We start from the raw sequence: 17,598 nt of genomic DNA on the forward strand, positions 1-17,598 counted from the left end.
TCAGCAAAATGACTGTTATGCATGCATATGCACACGTTGTTCATTTTCTTTCCCATGATGCTCTGTCACAAGATGTTGAATATAATGCCCTGAGCTGCGCAGTAGGACGTCCCCAGTTGGTGTCTGCTAACCCCAAACTCTCAAGCGTCTCTCCCCCACCCGCCTCCTTGGCAGCCACCGGTCTGCTCTCTGTCACTGATTGTGTTTCATTGATAGGTTCATTTGTGTCACATGTGAGATGGAAGTACTGCCATCTGGTGTTTGTCTTTCTCTTTCTGACTTCACTTCGTGTGAACCTCTCATTGCGTCCATGTTGCTGCAGATGGCATTATTTAGTTCTTTTGTGGCTGAGTGGTATTGTTGTATATATACACTGTATCCTCTTTATGTATGTATGTACATATGTATGTATCATCATACAATGTTGATGAGCATTTAGGTTGCTTCCATGTCGTGACTGTTGTAAGTAGTGCTGCTGTGAGCATTGGGGTATATGTTTTTTTTTAAACTATAATTTTTTCCAGGTATATGCCCAGGAGTGGAATTGCTGGATCATATGGTAATTCTAGTTTTAGTTTTCTGAGGAACCTTCAAGCTGTTTTCCACAGTGGCTACACCAACTTACACTCCCACCAACCGTGTAGGGGGTTTCCATTTTCTGCATACCCTCTCTAGCATTTGTAATTAGTAGACTTTTTAATTTGACTGGTGTGGGGTGATACCTCATTGTACTTTTTTCATTTCTCTATAATAATTAGCGATGTTGAGCATCTTTTCACGTGCCTATTGACCATCTTTATTCTTCTTTGGAGAAATGTCTACTTAGGTCTTCTGCCCATTTTTCAATTGGATTGTTTTTTTATTGTCAAGGTGGATGAGCTGTTTGTATATTTTGGAAATTTAAGCCCTCATCGCGCTCATCATTTGCAAATATTTTCTCTTATTCTGTGGGTTGTCTTTTCATTTGGTTTATGATTTCCTTTGCTGTGCAAAGGCTTGTAAGTTTGATTAGGTCCCATTTGCTTATTTTCGTTTTTATTTCTATTGTCTTGGGAGATTGACATTAATTTAGGTCAAAAATGTTTTGTCTAAAACAGCTAAATCTTTAAGTCATACTGAGAGGAAAGCAGGTTGTCTTCCTGAGAAAGGGAAGTGAGTGCTTTTGAATAGTGAGGAGTCAGGCACATAATTAAAGGATTAGGATTCTTGTTCCAAAGCAGAATGGGAGAAGAGAGTGGAAGACTCCCATCTGGTAGTTTCAGTCTTTGAACATGTTCTGAGGACTTTAGTTTTTGTTTTTTCTTTTATGAGAAGATGAAAGAGGGCTTAGGGCTTTAGGAAAGAATCCAAAGGATCAAGATTTTAGTTTATGTTATGGCAGACAAGGCCTTTGGAAGATGCCTGGTGATCTGACACAATGAGAGAGAGGCTGTCATGGCAGGCAGCCTGTGTTCAGGACTAAGAGATGGGCAAGAAGTTAGGACTGAGGGGAGGTACTCATGGGAAACAGGAGTGGAAGAAGCAAGAGGTCAAAGGTACGAGAAGGAATAAGTGGAGATATGAATTGGTGAATTCTGGGAGGTTGCTAAGAGGTGTCTGTACAAGAGGATGTGAATAGAGAAGTGGTCACTGAGGAAGATTATGGGAAAATTTGAGGGGAATGAGCCCAGAGATGATACAGTAACTGTAAATTGATGAGAACACTTTGGAAAAGTCAGGTATTAAGAGGTCAGGGATATGAAAAATAAGACCTCAAGTTACCCTCTGGCTTTACAACTCTGAATTCCAAAGCACACATCTGAAAGTTAATAGTTTTGCTTCTCAGAAATGTGAAATAATAAGCTGACATACTTCTATAAAATTGGAAGTAAATTCTGAAAAGCATATATGGATTTATGTGGTAATAATCAAAAATATTAATTGCCTCTTTGTAAATGCTGGAGTATGGGTGCTGTTTGGGTGCTTCTTAGCAGGACGTTCCTAACAGGAAAGAGGGAGACTTAGCAGGAGAGTCTGATGGTGGGCTTTTCCTTGTACCGTATACATGTAGTGTCCTTAGCACAGATGGACGAAGGACACTCCTCAGGGAAACCTGGCCATGGGAGATACTGTTTTTGCTCATTTTCACTTGCAAGAAGAATAGAACCCAAGTCACAAAAAAACAGTTCTTCTGTGGTAGAAACAAAAAAGAGGGGGAAAACAGAACTGTAGACTTAGACTCTATTTTTGAAACCAGTAACATCTGTTCTTTCCTGTTCTTTTGGTAAAGGAATAAACATCTTACAGAAAGGAAGCCGTATTAACCTGTACATTAGTTTAAGGAAACTGCCCATTCTCAATCTTAATGGCCTCTAGAGTGGGTGGTGCCTTTTCCCTTCAGCTTAGCAGTAAAGCCTGAGAATGGACTTGACCTGAATCAGATGTTTTTCCTTGTTATAAATTTGTTGTTCCATTTGTTGGAGATTTAGGGATCTTTGTAATCTGTAGGGATATCTGTAGAGGCTCTCAATGAGCCTCTGTCTCATTGAGAAAATAGCTAATTGTTTGGGCTGTAAGCCAAGAAAGTGGGTAAATATGGATAAACAGTAATCTCAAATTGTAGTACTGGAGAAGACTTGAGGGTCTCTTGGACTGCAGGGAGGTCAAACCAGTCAATCCTAAAGGAAATCAACCCTGAATATTCATTGGAAGGACTGATGCTGAATCTCCAATACTTTAGCCACCTTTTGTGAAGAACCAACTCATTGGAAAAGACCCTGATGCTGGGAAAGATTGAGGCAAAAGGAGAAGCAGGCAGCAGTGGATAAGATGGTTAGCATCACCATCTCAGTGGACATGAATTTGAGCAAACTCTAGGAGATAGTGGAGGACAAAGGAGCCTCCACTGCAGCCTCCCATGCTGCAGTCCCATGGGATTGCAAAGAGCTGGACACGGCTTAGTGACTGAACAAGAAGTAACCTCTCATGGGGAGGGTATTTCTGAATCAGCTCCTGTTCTAATGTTATGTTTAATGAAGTTGCAGCATACAACATTTTCTTTCCTCACACTTTTAAAGTGTTGACTCGTATTTTGTCCTGTTCTGTGATGATTCCCGTGAAAGGAATAGAGAGAGGTTGGAAAGTAAGCAAGCGTTTTGCCTTTTCCTCCTGTAGGTCCCAGTAGAGATGGCACAATCAGTGAGGACACTATCCGAGCCTCTCTCATCTCAGCGGTCAGCGACAAACTGAGATGGCGGATGAAGGAGGAGATGGATCGTGCCCAGGCAGAACTCAACGCCTTGAAACGAACAGAGGAAGACCTGAAAAAAGGTCACCAGAAACTCGAGGAGATGGTTAACCGTTTAGATCAAGAAGTAGTAAGTAACTCATTGCATAACTGTATATCTTAATTGTAGCTATAGCAAAGTTTCCTGTATGTACTATGGCTACCCTGAGTACTGTGGGTATTAGAGTTCAAACGATTGTACACAGTCTTTAAGCACTTGAACATAGCTCCTATACAGCTTGTTAAAGAACAGAGCCTGTGGTTGAAATACATTCTTTGACTGGGAAGTGGATGTATTTTAGAGGATTTTTCGCCTGCACCTTCACGCTGAGGGATAATGTTTTGACCCATAGGAGGACTGTTTGAGTGTTGATGTTACCAGACGGTTAATCCAGAAATAAGAATTTGAGAGAGTTCTAAGCCATGATAAAGATCTGCAGACCTGGGGTGCAGACTTAAGGATCAGTTCTTTTTTGTTTCCAAACATTGTTTGAACTATATGTAAAGTATCTTTGGTATGCAACCTTTAGCTCTTCAGCTTTCTCACATTTTTATCAGACTGCTGTGCCCTGAAGAGTCAGTAGAAGTCAGCCCTGTGCCTTCTTTTGTTTAAAGATGTAGAGGCACTAGCTTAATTTGAACACCAGCTTCACTCTTCACTTTCATTCTTGTGAGGGAGAATCTGTTCCAGGAAGTGTGCATTTTTGATGAAAGGATAGAGAGTTTATTGAGTGTTTGAGGGCTTTGGAGAAAGTGATTGGTATGTACACGTTAGTCTAATAAATGGTTCTGGGGTGTAAAACGGCCTTCTTGATAGTCAGCTATTTTCAAATGAGGGAAGTGGCACCCGTACAATTCAGAGCCTGCAGCCACCACCTGCTGTATCTTGGGACTAAGATTCAAGTGTTTGTGGGGTTCTGTGCATTGAATTGTCTGTATAGACTGGGGAAAGTTCTTCCTCTGGGGCAGATGTCCACTTGTTTTGAAAGAAGGGCTTCTTTTATGATTTTAAGAAACCTCCTCTGGAAAGTGTCTTGTGTGATGGCTTAGTTTGCAGTATTTATCACTGGTAAGTGACAGGCTTATCACTGCCGCCAAAAGTGCTCAGCTTAGCATCTCCTGTCTGCACTTAGCATGTTAGAGCACACCTTATCCTCTAACTTTGAAATGTGTTGTATTTGAAACATGAATCTCATCCATGAGTTGTTTAAGCATTGTTTTATTAGCAAGTCTGCTTGTATGAAGTTGAGTTGTAGATGTCTGACAAATGGATAATTACAATTAGTGTAAAATCATCATGCTTGGACTGTTCTGTTTTCAGGCTGAGGTTGATAAAAACATAGAACTTTTGAGAAAGAAGGATGAAGAACTCAGTTCTGCTCTGGAGAAAATGGAAAATCAGTCTGAAAACAATGATATTGATGAAGTTATCATTCCCACAGCCCCACTATACAAACAGATCCTAAATCTGTATGCAGAGGAAAATGCTATTGAAGACACTATTTTTTACCTGGGAGAAGCCTTGAGGCGGGGAGTCATAGACTTAGATGTCTTCCTAAAGGTATGTCTTCTTCACTCTGCTTTCCAGAGTTTCGGAACATGTTTTAGAACCACTGTTGCTGAAAACCACAAATCAAGAGGGTTTGTCTGTAGGGGATGAGTTAAAATTCTTTTTCTTTCCAAAAGCAAGCAGGTGGGGTAAATGGCTATGAGCAGTGTCTTCCCACCTGCAGAGAGGACTGAGGATAATCTGAGTATGGGAAGAAAAGTGGGCTTGGTGGCTGCAGTTCCTGCCCCAAGGCGGCATCAAGCTGAATGTAATTCTTACTGCTGCACCCGGGTGGATCGCAGGCACAGTCAGATTTCCATTCTTTCAGGTCACACCATCTAAATTAAGATCATTGACTGCGCCATCCTTGTTGCTTTCTTTTTTCCCTCTGTTAATTTTCTTAGACTTGCATACTTTTATACCTGTTTCCCCTTGTAGAGTATGGGGCTTGCCCTGCTAGCAATAGAGCCCTTCTAAATGATTCCAGGCTTAATGCTACCGTACAGACGTGGAAGATCTGTAAGCCAAGTTTGGCTACTGTTCTCTGTTGGGTCATGAAGAGCATGGCTTTAGGGATAACAGCCACCCTTTGGATATTCAGTACAGCTGCTTCTGAGGCTTCAGTGTCCCTGCGAGGCTGGTCAGGTTGCCTGCTGACCCTGCCTATCTCACTGTGAGTGTATGGCCAAACCACTCTTGGACCTGGTAGAAGCATATGAACAGCTGGGACCCAAGAGAGGGCTCCCTTCTGTACGCTGTCCTCTGCTTGGGTGGCATAACTGAGGCCAAGATAAACATGGAGAGGTGAGGAAAGGATGCTGTTGCTAGGCACTGGACCAAAGGTGGCCTGGTGCTACTCATCCCTGCACTTCCCCTTTTTTAGCTAAGTAGTGACAGTCAGTTCTAAAAGTTTTTTGTTAACTTTTGTTAGGATCACAGTACAAGTTTCCCTGGCATCTTGGTTGTCTCAAGATGTAGCTTGAACTGAGCCAGATCCTGCATGGGGGTGCTTTCCCTGTGACACATTGTAGGGTCTCAGAAGACTACTTTCCTGAGTACAAGTGTGTTAGTTGATCAGTTGTTTCCAACTCTTTGCGACTTCGTGGGCTGTAGCCTGTCAGGCTCTTCTGTCCATGGAATTCTCCAGGCTAGGGTTTTGGAGTGGGTAGCCATTCTCTTCTCCAGGAGATCTTCCTGTCCCAGGGATTGAACACGTTTCTCCTGCACTGCAGGCAGATTCTTTACCATCTGAGTCACCAGGAAAGCCTCCACAGGTTCCTTAACACAGCCTGCCAGCATCAATCCGGTGAGGTAACAGCCACATAAAATGTAGTATTGGGCTCCAAAGGAATGTTGATGAGTTTAGGGTTCCTAACTCCCACTAGGTTACAAACTGTCTGCTAGTTTACGCCTGGACCTGGATAAGGGCTACTCTAAACTGTTTGACTTCTTCCCCCTCACAGCATGTACGTCTTCTGTCCCGTAAACAGTTCCAGCTGAGGGCACTAATGCAGAAAGCAAGAAAGACTGCCGGTCTCAGTGACCTCTACTGACTTCTCTGATACCAGATGGAAACTGAACTCTTCTAAAGTATTCTTTTCTTCTCTTCCTTTCTCTTATATCAGTAGGTGCCCAAAATAAGTTATTGCAGTTTATCATTCAAGTGTAAAATATTTTGAATCAATAATATATTTTCTGTTTTCTTTTGGTAAAGACTGGCTTTTATTAATGCACTTTCTATCCTCTGTAAACTCTTTTTGTGCTGAATGTTGGGACTGACTATGCTAAATAAAATTTGTTGCATAATTTTTCTCTTCTTTACTGAACAGAATATATGAAACAAAATAAGTGAAACCTTAGTAAAGTTCAGCTTCTAATTTAGCAAAGTATAATATCCAACATGAGTTGAAATTTAGTATTATTCTCTAGCATATAAAGTGGATTCCACTCAATATGGGATATAATACATAGAAATCTAAATGTTCAAATGTTTGGATTTGAATGACTTTTTCTGTGAAAGGTCCTCATATCCTCCTGCCAAATTCTGTGTAGTTTTTTTCCTTTTCAGACCTGACAGAACCATAACTGTTTTCATCATGAAAGTAGCACAGTGGCCAGTGCCAAGCTACACATCTGAGAGTTTATGTTAACTCAGCAGGATGCCCTGGCCACAGGAGGAAGGTACAGTGTACACTGCCTGTCTGCACTTACTGTCATTTGCAGCCAGTCTCCCTGGTGAGTGACTCTGGGTAAGACTGTGGTCACCCATACGTCCCATATGTCCCATAGAGGTAACCCAGCAGAACAGTGTTCCTGTCAGGTGAGAGCTGGCAGGTTCTAAAGAAACGAACGTTCTAATTTAAGATACTTTTAAGGTATGTAGGGTGTGAAGCAATCTTTCCCAAGAGAAGAAAGACCAATTTCGTCTCATCACTGAAGAATTTATAGTTTAACTCTTAAAAAATTAAAATCCACTTGTAAAAATTATCAGAATAAAAACTAACAAGGTTTAATTCAGTGTCAGGATTGAAGCTGACATTTATATGAGTTATTTTTGGGTAAATATACTTTTATTTTTACATGGTAGAGGAAGTTACAGCTTTATTACAGCATATAAATGAACATGGATATATCAGCCAGCCAAAACAAAATAATTAGCATAAACTTGATGAAAAGCATCAGTTTCTAACACAGTAAACATACATTGTAACATCCTTTTGGACCAAATGGCTACTACATATATAATACACAAGGCAAGTACTGATATATCAGAGGCACCAAAACACCTTCTCTGATGCAGTCATTTAGGGATTTGCCTCCAAATGTTGGATGATAACTAAAAGAGCTGAGGGCTAAATAGAGGACTCACTCTGCCCCCCTTTTTTCCAACTTTTAGGAATTCAGGTTTATTCAGAAGTTTGACATATGTAAGCCTGTAACTACCCTCTCTTTTTCAATAACCTCAGAATAGTAGTTTTAAGTAACTTTAAAGCTTGAGCTCCTTTTGAATTTCCCAAAGAGTTTCTGCAGTTTCTTTCAAATGGGCCTCATCTTCAGGGGTCAGCTTTACCTTTACGAGGTCTGTAGTGCCATTCTCTCCAGGACGCATGGAACACTAGGTATAGTCTTCATTTATTCAGTAGTGGCCCTGAAAGTAAAGACTTAAAAAGTATTCCTTTTTCTTTTTTTCTAACAAAGGTCTGCAATATGAGAAACACCAGTTGCTGGGTGAATAGTATTTAACAGATTTGTAGTATGAATTGTGGCAGAAAAAAAGACCACCAGGAAAGAATAGTTTAAAACAGATGACTAGACATTTATTGTTCAGATTCATCTGCCATCTTTCCACACAGGCCCCAACCTCTTGCCATGTTTGCTGAGACCTACCCTTCTTTTCCTATCTCCTTGCCCACAGTCCACTTCCTATAAGGAACTACTTTAAAACTTCTGTTACTTTATTCCCAGTGATTTAATTCTATTTTACTTTACCCTCTCCCATTCAGACTAGCGGAGGCTTCATACCTGGGCCCCAACTTCCCCCACCCCAGGAGACTTAACTGCTGATATCTTTGTGACCAGTGCTGATTTCTTAGGTCTCTTCTTGGACCAATTGAAAACGTTTAGATAACAACTCAAAATAGTACAAGACCTACCCACACAGTGGTTCCCAATGTTACTAGATATTTATAGAGCTAGTTCACTTAGTTAAATAACAAAGATGCAATAAGACTTACTTTCATCTAATCAGATATAGTAAGACATACCACACTAGGCCAGGAGAAAGGTCTACAAAGGTAGGTCTCTTCCTCCTCTACCACCCATCCCTTTGTCTCTCTTCAACAGCAGTAAAGAATATATTCTAGGAAGAGGTGCTTCCACAGAATCAACTTCAGGAATTATCCCCCATAAATGCTCTTTTATCTCATTTTATGTTGATGATACACATTTTTTCAAACATAAACATCCTACCTTATTCATGTTGGAAACTGGATGCTCTCCTAAGACTGTTCAGAATACTTGCTGTTATATCAGCACAGATAGGGCAGCACCCCATTTCTTTTTAATCATCTCACAGCCACTGTAGATTTGGAAGAAATGAACATAAGTACATGACTAGCTGGGACCCAAGAGAGGGCTCCCTTTCTGTACACTATATGTGTCTTTGAACGTCAATATGTGGCAGCCTGACAATGCCACAAATCTGAATTGTTTCCATCAGTAATTTTTCCTAGGAATTTCTTACAGGACTTGGTTATTTAAGGTAGAAAATAGTTATGAGGATAAGTGAGAGTTACGAGACCTAGAAATTAATGTGAAATCAATTTTACTATTAACAGTAAAGAATTTATAGCAACAATTTAAAAATATATTCTTTTAAACAAGAATTTAACAAATAAGTGCCTACAATATGGTAGACACTGGGTTAGGTTCAGAAAGGAGCAAGAAAGACTTAGTTCCTGACTGCTTAAGAGTTTATTATCTGGTGAATATGATCACACAAAAATAAAAAGTGCTAATGAAAAAAAAGTATCGGAGACACAACAACGTGTATTTAAGGGACCCAAATCTCATCCCTGTGGCACAATTCAGCCTTATAGCTAACTTCCAAGGTACTGAAGATGAAAAACTAACATATTGCCCTGGCAACCACTTCTTTGTGGACATTGCCCTACTACTCAGATCTTTATCAGTTCCTTTATCTGAGTTTAGATCCTTCAGAGAGACCCCAGTAATGTTCACCCCAATTCACACAGAAACTAAGGAAAAAATACCCCCAAATCCATTTATTACATAGTGTTATATATAACAAGTGTTTTGCTTTTTTTAAAAAACCTTAGCAAAACTGTTACAATTGCCCTGAGAGGTTTACAACTAGGAATTTTTAGCAAAACTCAACAAATTCAGATGTCTAAGCCCTATCCCAAATCAGCTAAATGTAAATCTTCAGGGATGGAGCCTACAATTTGATCCTCTTGGCAGAGAGACACCAAACAAAAAAGGGACAGTTTGAAATGGCCAACTATAAGTTAAGTTTTAACTTTTATCACTTCAAGTCCTTTTCCATAGCCAGGGTTTGTATTAGATTTCAAGGGTTCTTAGCCAGAAGAAACTAAGATGGTAATAAGGACTGCTATCATATTAGCACCCCTTCCTCCTCTTCCCTTTAATTTTCTCCATGAAATAGAATTCATGTTAACTGAATTATTTCTGACCTTTCTGAACTAGAGTATCCCAAGTTAAATATAAACTACATTTTGTTTCGTGCTGTGTTAATAAGAAAGCCTTATACTCTTAATCATACATACGCAGGATTATGGTAACATTCTCATTTTTTTCAAACCTGTATTTCTGGTAAGTTATTTTATTATAAAAATAATTTGCTAAAATTTTAAACACTACTCAAGGGCCTAAAGTAGGATAAAAGTCCTTTTTCCCCACTCAAGAGGTATTTTGTGATTAAATATATGATCAATATAGTCTAAATATATTTCAGAGTGCGTGCATAGCTCAGTGGCATTTTTGGGCTTACCACTCCAGTCTCTGTGCTCTAAAAGGTCAAAAACCACAACAGCTTTCAGACTGGACACCAAGCCTCTGCCCAGTCAAGAAACAGAAAGGAGCAGGCTGCTGCTGCTGCTGCTAAGTCGCTTCAGTCGTGTCCGACTCGATGTGACCCCATAGACGGCAGCCCACCAGGCTCCCCTGTCCCTGGGATTCTCCAGGCAAGAACACTGGAGTGGGTTGCCATTTCCTTCTCCAGTACATGAAAGTGAAAAGTCAAAGTGAAGTCGCTCAGTCGTGTCCGACTCTTCGCGACCCCATGGACTGAAGCCTACCAGGCTCCTCCGTCCATGGGATTTTCCAGGCAAGAGTACTGGAGTAGGGTGCCATCACCTTCTCCAGAAAGGAGCAGGAGCAGTGGCCAGATCACTGCTCGGTGACAAGCTGCTCCCAGTAACAAGAGTTTTGGGGGAAATGCTTTTAATTTCCATGCTACAAAGTTAAGATAGCCACTGACAGAAAAAGTTCTCATCTTAAATGATAAACTTTTTTACACTTACCTAAATTAAAACTGATAAGTCTGATGTTTCATGGAGGAAAAAAACATAGTTCTCTATCCAGCTCCAGCTGTGTACCATAGTTTCAACAATATTTACCCAATAAGAATAAATTATGAAAAACTTTTGTTGCTACTCCTCTTAGCCTCTTGTGCAAAAACATATCCATTCATTCCATAAAACATTTAAGAAATAATATTCCTTTGTGAAGTCTTTGAAATAATTTTTGTCAGGAATAATCCATTTAGATCAAAAGCTTAGCTGAAAGGGAAACAGAAACAACTAAACATGGAATATGACTGCCCCTCTAGACAAGGCAAACAACTTGACACAGTCTGACGTTTTAAACGTTATTTTATCAGGGTTTTTTTCTTCTTGAGTTTAAAAAGTGGTAATTATTAGCCAAAAGGTTAGTGGAGATGTAGTAATGGAAGACAAAAGAGAATTTTCAACAATAAAAAAGTATTAATAAGGATGAGTACTATGTAACAAAATATGAAACAATCCAACAGTATATAATAATAATGAACCAAGACACAACTCATGAAATGCCCTCAAAATATATTGGAAAAAAAACTAGGAAATGCTAAATGGATTTGATTAACTACTTTTATCAGAGGTTGACAGATCATTAAAAATTAGTAATTTAGTAAAACTAAATAGTAAAGTCAGTAAGTGTGAATGGATACAGAAAGATGATACAATTAAGTCCATCCCCCTCCCCCAAATACATAAAGAACATTTATAAAGACTGTCTGTTACCTGGGTCACAGTGTAAACCTTAACAGATTTCAGAAGGTGAATGTTAACCCACATTTCTGTGATCTCAATTCAGCTAAGTTAGAATCAACCACAATATAACACATTTTAAAATGCTTCAAGGCTAAAAGCATACTCTTAAATGACTCACTGAATCAAAGAGAAAACTAGGAGTTACAAAATGTTTATAACTGATAGTAAAAGTACCACAAAACAAAATGTGGTACTGTTAAAGTTTATATTCTTAAATGCATTTTTTAAACAAGAAAGATTGAGTATTAATCATAAAGTAAAAGGAAGTTTTTATAAATGAGCTGAAAGTGGTAAGATTAAAAACACCAGTATCAATAAAATAGCTAATTCTTAGGGAGAGGAGGACTAATAAATTAGAAAAATAACTAGCAATACTAGGGCACAACATCCCCAACAAATAGGAAACAGAAGAGGTCAGGACAGATACAGTAGAGGTTTAAAAACTCATAAAACACTTGCCAGTATATTTTAAACCTTGGACGAAAGGGACAACTCAAAAAATAACCTAAAAAAAAAAAAAAATAACCTCAAATGACTTAAGAATGGAAAATCTGAACAAATTACATTGATGAAGTTTTATCACAAATCTAGCCCTTCACCCTTCGAATTGTTTTATCAAAATTTCAAGAACAGTTCATTCTTATCTCAGGCAACCTATTTGATTAGATAATAGGAAAAAACTTTTGGTGGGGACATAGTAAAACCTTGACACCAAAACTGAGCAAAGAGCACATGAAAAATAGTAAATATTATTTACACAGATACACACATACTAAATAAAATATTACAAATAAGTGGGGGTTTTGAAAAATAGTTCATGACCAAGAAAGTTTTACCCAGAAATGCAAAGATGGTTCAGTATCAGAAAGTCTATTAATATATCACACCATATGAGATTTAAAGAAAAAGATCATTGGAGTTGTAGAAAAACCTGATGAAATTCCAAATGAATTGAGTTTAATAAAAGTAAATTTCAACAATCTAGGGAGAAAAGGAAACAACCTGAAAAGGTGTCAAAAATCCAAAACAAGCATCACAAATAATGAATAAAAATTAGAAGGATTTCCATTGCAACCAAGAACAAGACAAAGATACCCACTATCACTGTTTATATTTAACATTTTACTGGAGTTCCTACAGCCAGTGCAGTAGTACAGGAAAAAGATAAAGGTCTTATAAAATATAGAAAAAAGGCCTTATTGGAGGTGGTAGATGTGTCTAGCAGAAAATGTATACACATACCTCTTTTATTTAAAACACAGCTGCATAAAACTATAAAATTTATTTTTGGGCCTACAAGATACAGAAGGTATTTGACAACAGCAATCCAAAGCAGGAAGGGAAAGACACTAGTAGAGCACGGAAGTGACACCAGACAGTAACTCATATCTAGACAAAGAAATGAATACCAAAAAATGAAAAAGTTAATATAAAAAAAACTACATTTTTTCTATTAGCTTCTACAAAAGACTTAAGATTATATAAAGCAATTGTGACACTTTATCACATTTTTAATACATATAGACATATAAAACAACACAAAAGTGGTGAGATACTGAAGCTATAATGGAGCAAAGTTTCTGTATTTTATTAGAATTAAGTGTGCAAAATTATGAAGTATGTCCTGGAACTTTACGCTGATATTGTAACCGCAAGAGAAAACCCTAAAGAAAAAAAGATCCTCAAAAAACAGAATTTAAAATGTATTAAATATATCGTCACTCTGCTTATTTAACTTTGCATATATGCAGAGTACATCATGTGAAATGCTGGGCTGGATGAATCACAAGCTGGAATCAAGATTGTGAGGAGAAGTATCAACAACCTCAGATACGCAAATGATACCACTCTTAATAGAAAGCAAAGAGGAACTAAAAAGCTTTTTTATGAAGGTGAAAGAGGAGAGTGAAAAAGCTGGCTTAAAACTCAGCATTCAAAAAATTAAGAGATCATGGCAACCAGTCCCATCACTTCATGGCAAATAGAAGGGGAAAAGTAGAAACAGTAACAGATTTTATTTTCTTGGGCTCCCAAATCACTGTGGATGGTGACTGCAGCCATGAAATTAAAAGACACTTGCTCCTTGCAAAGAAAGCTATGACAAGCCTAGACAGCATATTAAAAAGCAGAGACATTACTTTGCCAATAAAGGTCCGTCTAGTCAAAGCTATGGTTTTTCCAATACTCATGTATGGATGTAAGAGTCTGAGCACTGAAGAACTGACGCTTTTGAACTGTGCTGTTGGAGAAGACTCTTGAGAGTTCCTTGGACTGCAAGGAGATCAAACCAGTCAATCCTCAAATAAATCAGTCCTGAATATTCATTGGAAGGACTGATGCTGAAGCTAAAACTCCAAAACTTTGGCCACCTGATGAGAAGAGACAACTCACTGGAAAAGATCCTGATGCTAGGAAAGAGAGGGCAAGAGGAGAAGGGGGCAACAGAGGATGAGATGGTTGGATGGCATCACCAACTCAATGGACAAGAGTTAGAGCAAACTTTGGGAGATAGAGAAGAGCAGGGAAGCCTGACGCACTGCAGTCGAGTCTCAGAGAGTCAGACACAACTTAGCATCTAAACAACAACAAATAATTAAAATGACACTTTAGAAACTATCCCCTTAAGGCAAAAAAAGAGTAAAGGACAAATCAAGAAACAGAAGACACAAGACATAGAAAAATAGCAAAATGGCAGGCACAAATCCGAACATTAAAATAACATTAAATGTGAATAAACAAGCCATTCAAAATGCAGAGATTTTCACACTGAATAAAATGAGATCTATACTGCTTTCTAGAAGAGGCACCTTTTTTTGAGTACTATTTTCCAAAGCCTTTGAAAAGCACTAAACCCATCTTTGCTTGTTTGCATCCAATTATGAGTCTATATATGTCAAATTGGTGGAGGACCTCTGAGTTGAACACCAAAGCAAAGTAATTTGATGAAAACAAGAAACTAGGGTAATGGATAGCCTCTATAAAATTAATAGAGAAGAAAAAAGTCTGTAAAGAGCTTCCTTGAAGTTGTGATAGTTAAGAACTGTGGCAAAGAATCTCAGGCCAAGGATGTCATCAAGGAGTATTTCAAATTTAAGAAATGACAAATAAAAAACTTAATCCTGTACCTCAAAAAAGAAAAATTGTAAGAGAAATTTAGAAATACCGAAACAAATGAAAACAAAAACACAACATACCAAAATGTATGGGGTGCAACTTATACAGTGCTTAAAGGGAAAAACTCAGCGCCCGTTGGGACTTCGCTGGTGGTCCAGTGGCTAAGACTGTGCTCCAGTGCAAGGGGCCCAGGTTTGATCCCTGGCTGGAGATCTAGATCCCATGAGCTGCAGCTAAGAGTCCGCTTGCCGCAACAAAGATGGAAGAGTCTGCATGCCACAACTAAGACCTGGTGCAGCCAAATAAGTTAATTTTAGAAATGCCTGCAAATGCCTAACAGAAAACAGGAAAGATCTTAAATCAATAACTATCTTAAGAAACAAGAAAAAGAAGAGCAGCCTAAATGCAAAGAAAACAAGAAATAGTAAAGGCTAGAATGGAAGTAAAAAATAGAAAGTCAGTAGAGAAAATTAATGACATCTTCCTAGAGAAGAGGAAATCATTCATTTTCACTCATCTGGTGCTTAGCATTTACCTGGCATACAGAAGCTCAGTAAGTTTTCTGAATAAGTAGATTAAAATATAGGGCCCTTTCCAACTTTAGAATTTTATAGCTCTTTAATCAGGCAATGTTACTTGCAAAAAGGAATCACTACTATATATTTCTAGCATGCTACATTGTTGTAATAAAGGTGGGAAATAATATATTTGTATTTGCAAAAGAAACTCTAGAAGATATACAGGAAATAGACAAATGGTTTCCTAAAGCGGAATTTAGGGGATGGAAACAGAATGAAAGTATGACATATGCATATCTTTTTATATTACTTTTATTTTTTAACCTTGTGAATGTATTACCTTTTGAAAAATAATGTTGTAGATAAGTACATATTATCTTTAGTATATATCATTAAAATTTGCACTGAAAAAAAACCTAATGATTTGAGCTAGTACTTAGAAATAAATGATCAAGTATCCATAATTAAAGTACATGTCCAGCTTATACTGTTGGATCTTTTTCCTGTATTCTAATTAGTGGAACTTCAAAGTCAAGCACTTTAGACTATAACTTACTAGCCTAGAAGTCAAAACTGTATCACAAGGAAAAGGTTGTTGCTTAATGAGACGCCAATGCTTTCTAGATGCTCTGAATTAGTACAGAGACTTAGTAGCATGGAGCAGAACTGACAAAACTACCTTCAAAACATAGTTTTTAAAATGCTCTGTAGAAATGAGCACACGTAGCACTCAGATTATATCATACTCTTAAGAAAAGGAATCAGGCTCCCTGATAAAAAGGCTGATTTATGATCGAGGCAGGAAATATATGAGATGAAGAAGCTGAGACATCTTACATGCCAGAAACTAAGGAAGTGCTCAAAACAAAAATTCTATATTGATTGGAGGTATGTCAAAAGGACACAGTTGTCAACTGACAGGTTGCACACTCTTTTTCTGCTACCTATTTCTCCAGTTGTTCTAGTGAGCTGAGTTTCCTAGTCAAGCAAAGGGGTACCTCATACTGTTACTACATGAGTGAAAGTCAAATACCAACCTGCTTTCACATAGAGATGTTTCTAACACAGAGGATACCATCATAAGAACTATAAAAAGCAGCCCCCCTCTGGATGGAACAATTAGAAAACAGCACCTGTTGCTCTGGGGTAAGCCAACAGGGCTGGATAGGCCCCCCACTCACCTCTTGAACTAGACGCAACCTGCACAACCACATGCAGTGGACTTGCCTGCACCTGAGGAAAGTTGGCTTAACCCAATGGCACAGAATGAATGAACGAAAATCGCTGAGTCGTGTCCAACTCTGCGACCCCATGGACGGTAGCCTGGCAGGCTCCTCTGTCCATGGAATTCTCCAGGCCAGATTACTGGGGTGGGTAGCCTTTCCCTTCTCAAGGGGATCTTCCCAACCCAGGGATCGAACCCACCAGGTGTCCTGCATTGCAGGCGGATTCTTCACTGTCTGACCCGCCAGGGCTCAGAGCACATAACTTATCTGGAGAAGGGGGAGAGGAGGCAGACTTTTAATAACTGCTTTTATCACCAGGTTAAGTCACGTAGTTAAAAGGAGTTAGAAATTTCTGAAAGGATATTACTGTTTTTTGTTTTTCATTCTTACATAAATAAGTATCTGCTACTTCACTAGAACACTACTGTTCTATAGGCCCTGGCCAAAAAAATACAATCCCTGGTTGTCTCCAGCCCACTGGGAAAGAAGCCACGCGCAGAACATGAGGCCTCTAAAAGAGGACACAAGTCAGGGTGAGTCAGGGCCTTTGGTAATCTCAGAGCCACCAGCCAGATTCCAAAGAGGGAGCTCAAGTGGTTTTTCTGGGACACTCTACTTGAATTATTGTTCAATTAGTCAACACGATAGATCTTCAAAAGAGAACAATTAATTAACATGATAAGGAGGTGACTTCATTCTTTGGACTGTATGTCATAATTGTGTTCTGACAGCCTTAACAAAAACAGCCTCCATCATTTGCAGGTATGAAGATAATTCTCCACCAGGCTGTTTATTTTTGCTGGAAGACAGTAAGAGATTGACAGGCTATAAATGACACTTTTTTGTTTTTCATTTATTATGTTTACAGGCTTCACTGCTTGAGTCAAGATTAGGCTTGTTAAATGGTTAAAGGAAAGTTTATTAAAGCAGCTTTCTAAAATATGTATATATTTTATTTTAGAATAATAAAGTACATGAAGAGAAGTTTTCTGGTTTGTTCATAATCTGTCAAAAATTGAGTTATTTTGCTGACGTGGTAACTCACTTGAGGACCTCGCCACTTCTGAAAATGCCA

The 17,598-nt window shown here is 38.6% G+C and overlaps 1 protein-coding gene across 3 annotated transcripts in view; it reads left to right on the forward strand.

Annotated features, from left to right (window-relative positions):
• Positions 1-6,635, forward strand: part of TSG101 (tumor susceptibility 101) — a 41,696-nt gene extending 35,061 nt beyond the window's left edge. For all 3 annotated transcript variants that reach the window (XM_070783075.1, XM_019954993.2, XM_019954994.2), the window contains 3 exons: positions 3,154-3,356; positions 4,587-4,826; positions 6,278-6,635. In XM_070783075.1, the coding sequence (XP_070639176.1) occupies positions 3,154-3,356; positions 4,587-4,826; positions 6,278-6,367 (533 nt within the window). In that variant the 3' untranslated portion in view covers positions 6,368-6,635. The remainder of the gene's footprint in view (positions 1-3,153; positions 3,357-4,586; positions 4,827-6,277) is intronic.
• Positions 6,636-17,598: the final 10,963 nt, after the last annotated feature.

This window comes from Bos indicus, chromosome 29 (assembly GCF_029378745.1).
Source record: "Bos indicus isolate NIAB-ARS_2022 breed Sahiwal x Tharparkar chromosome 29, NIAB-ARS_B.indTharparkar_mat_pri_1.0, whole genome shotgun sequence".
In the NCBI taxonomy this organism is placed as follows: domain Eukaryota; kingdom Metazoa; phylum Chordata; class Mammalia; order Artiodactyla; family Bovidae; genus Bos; species Bos indicus.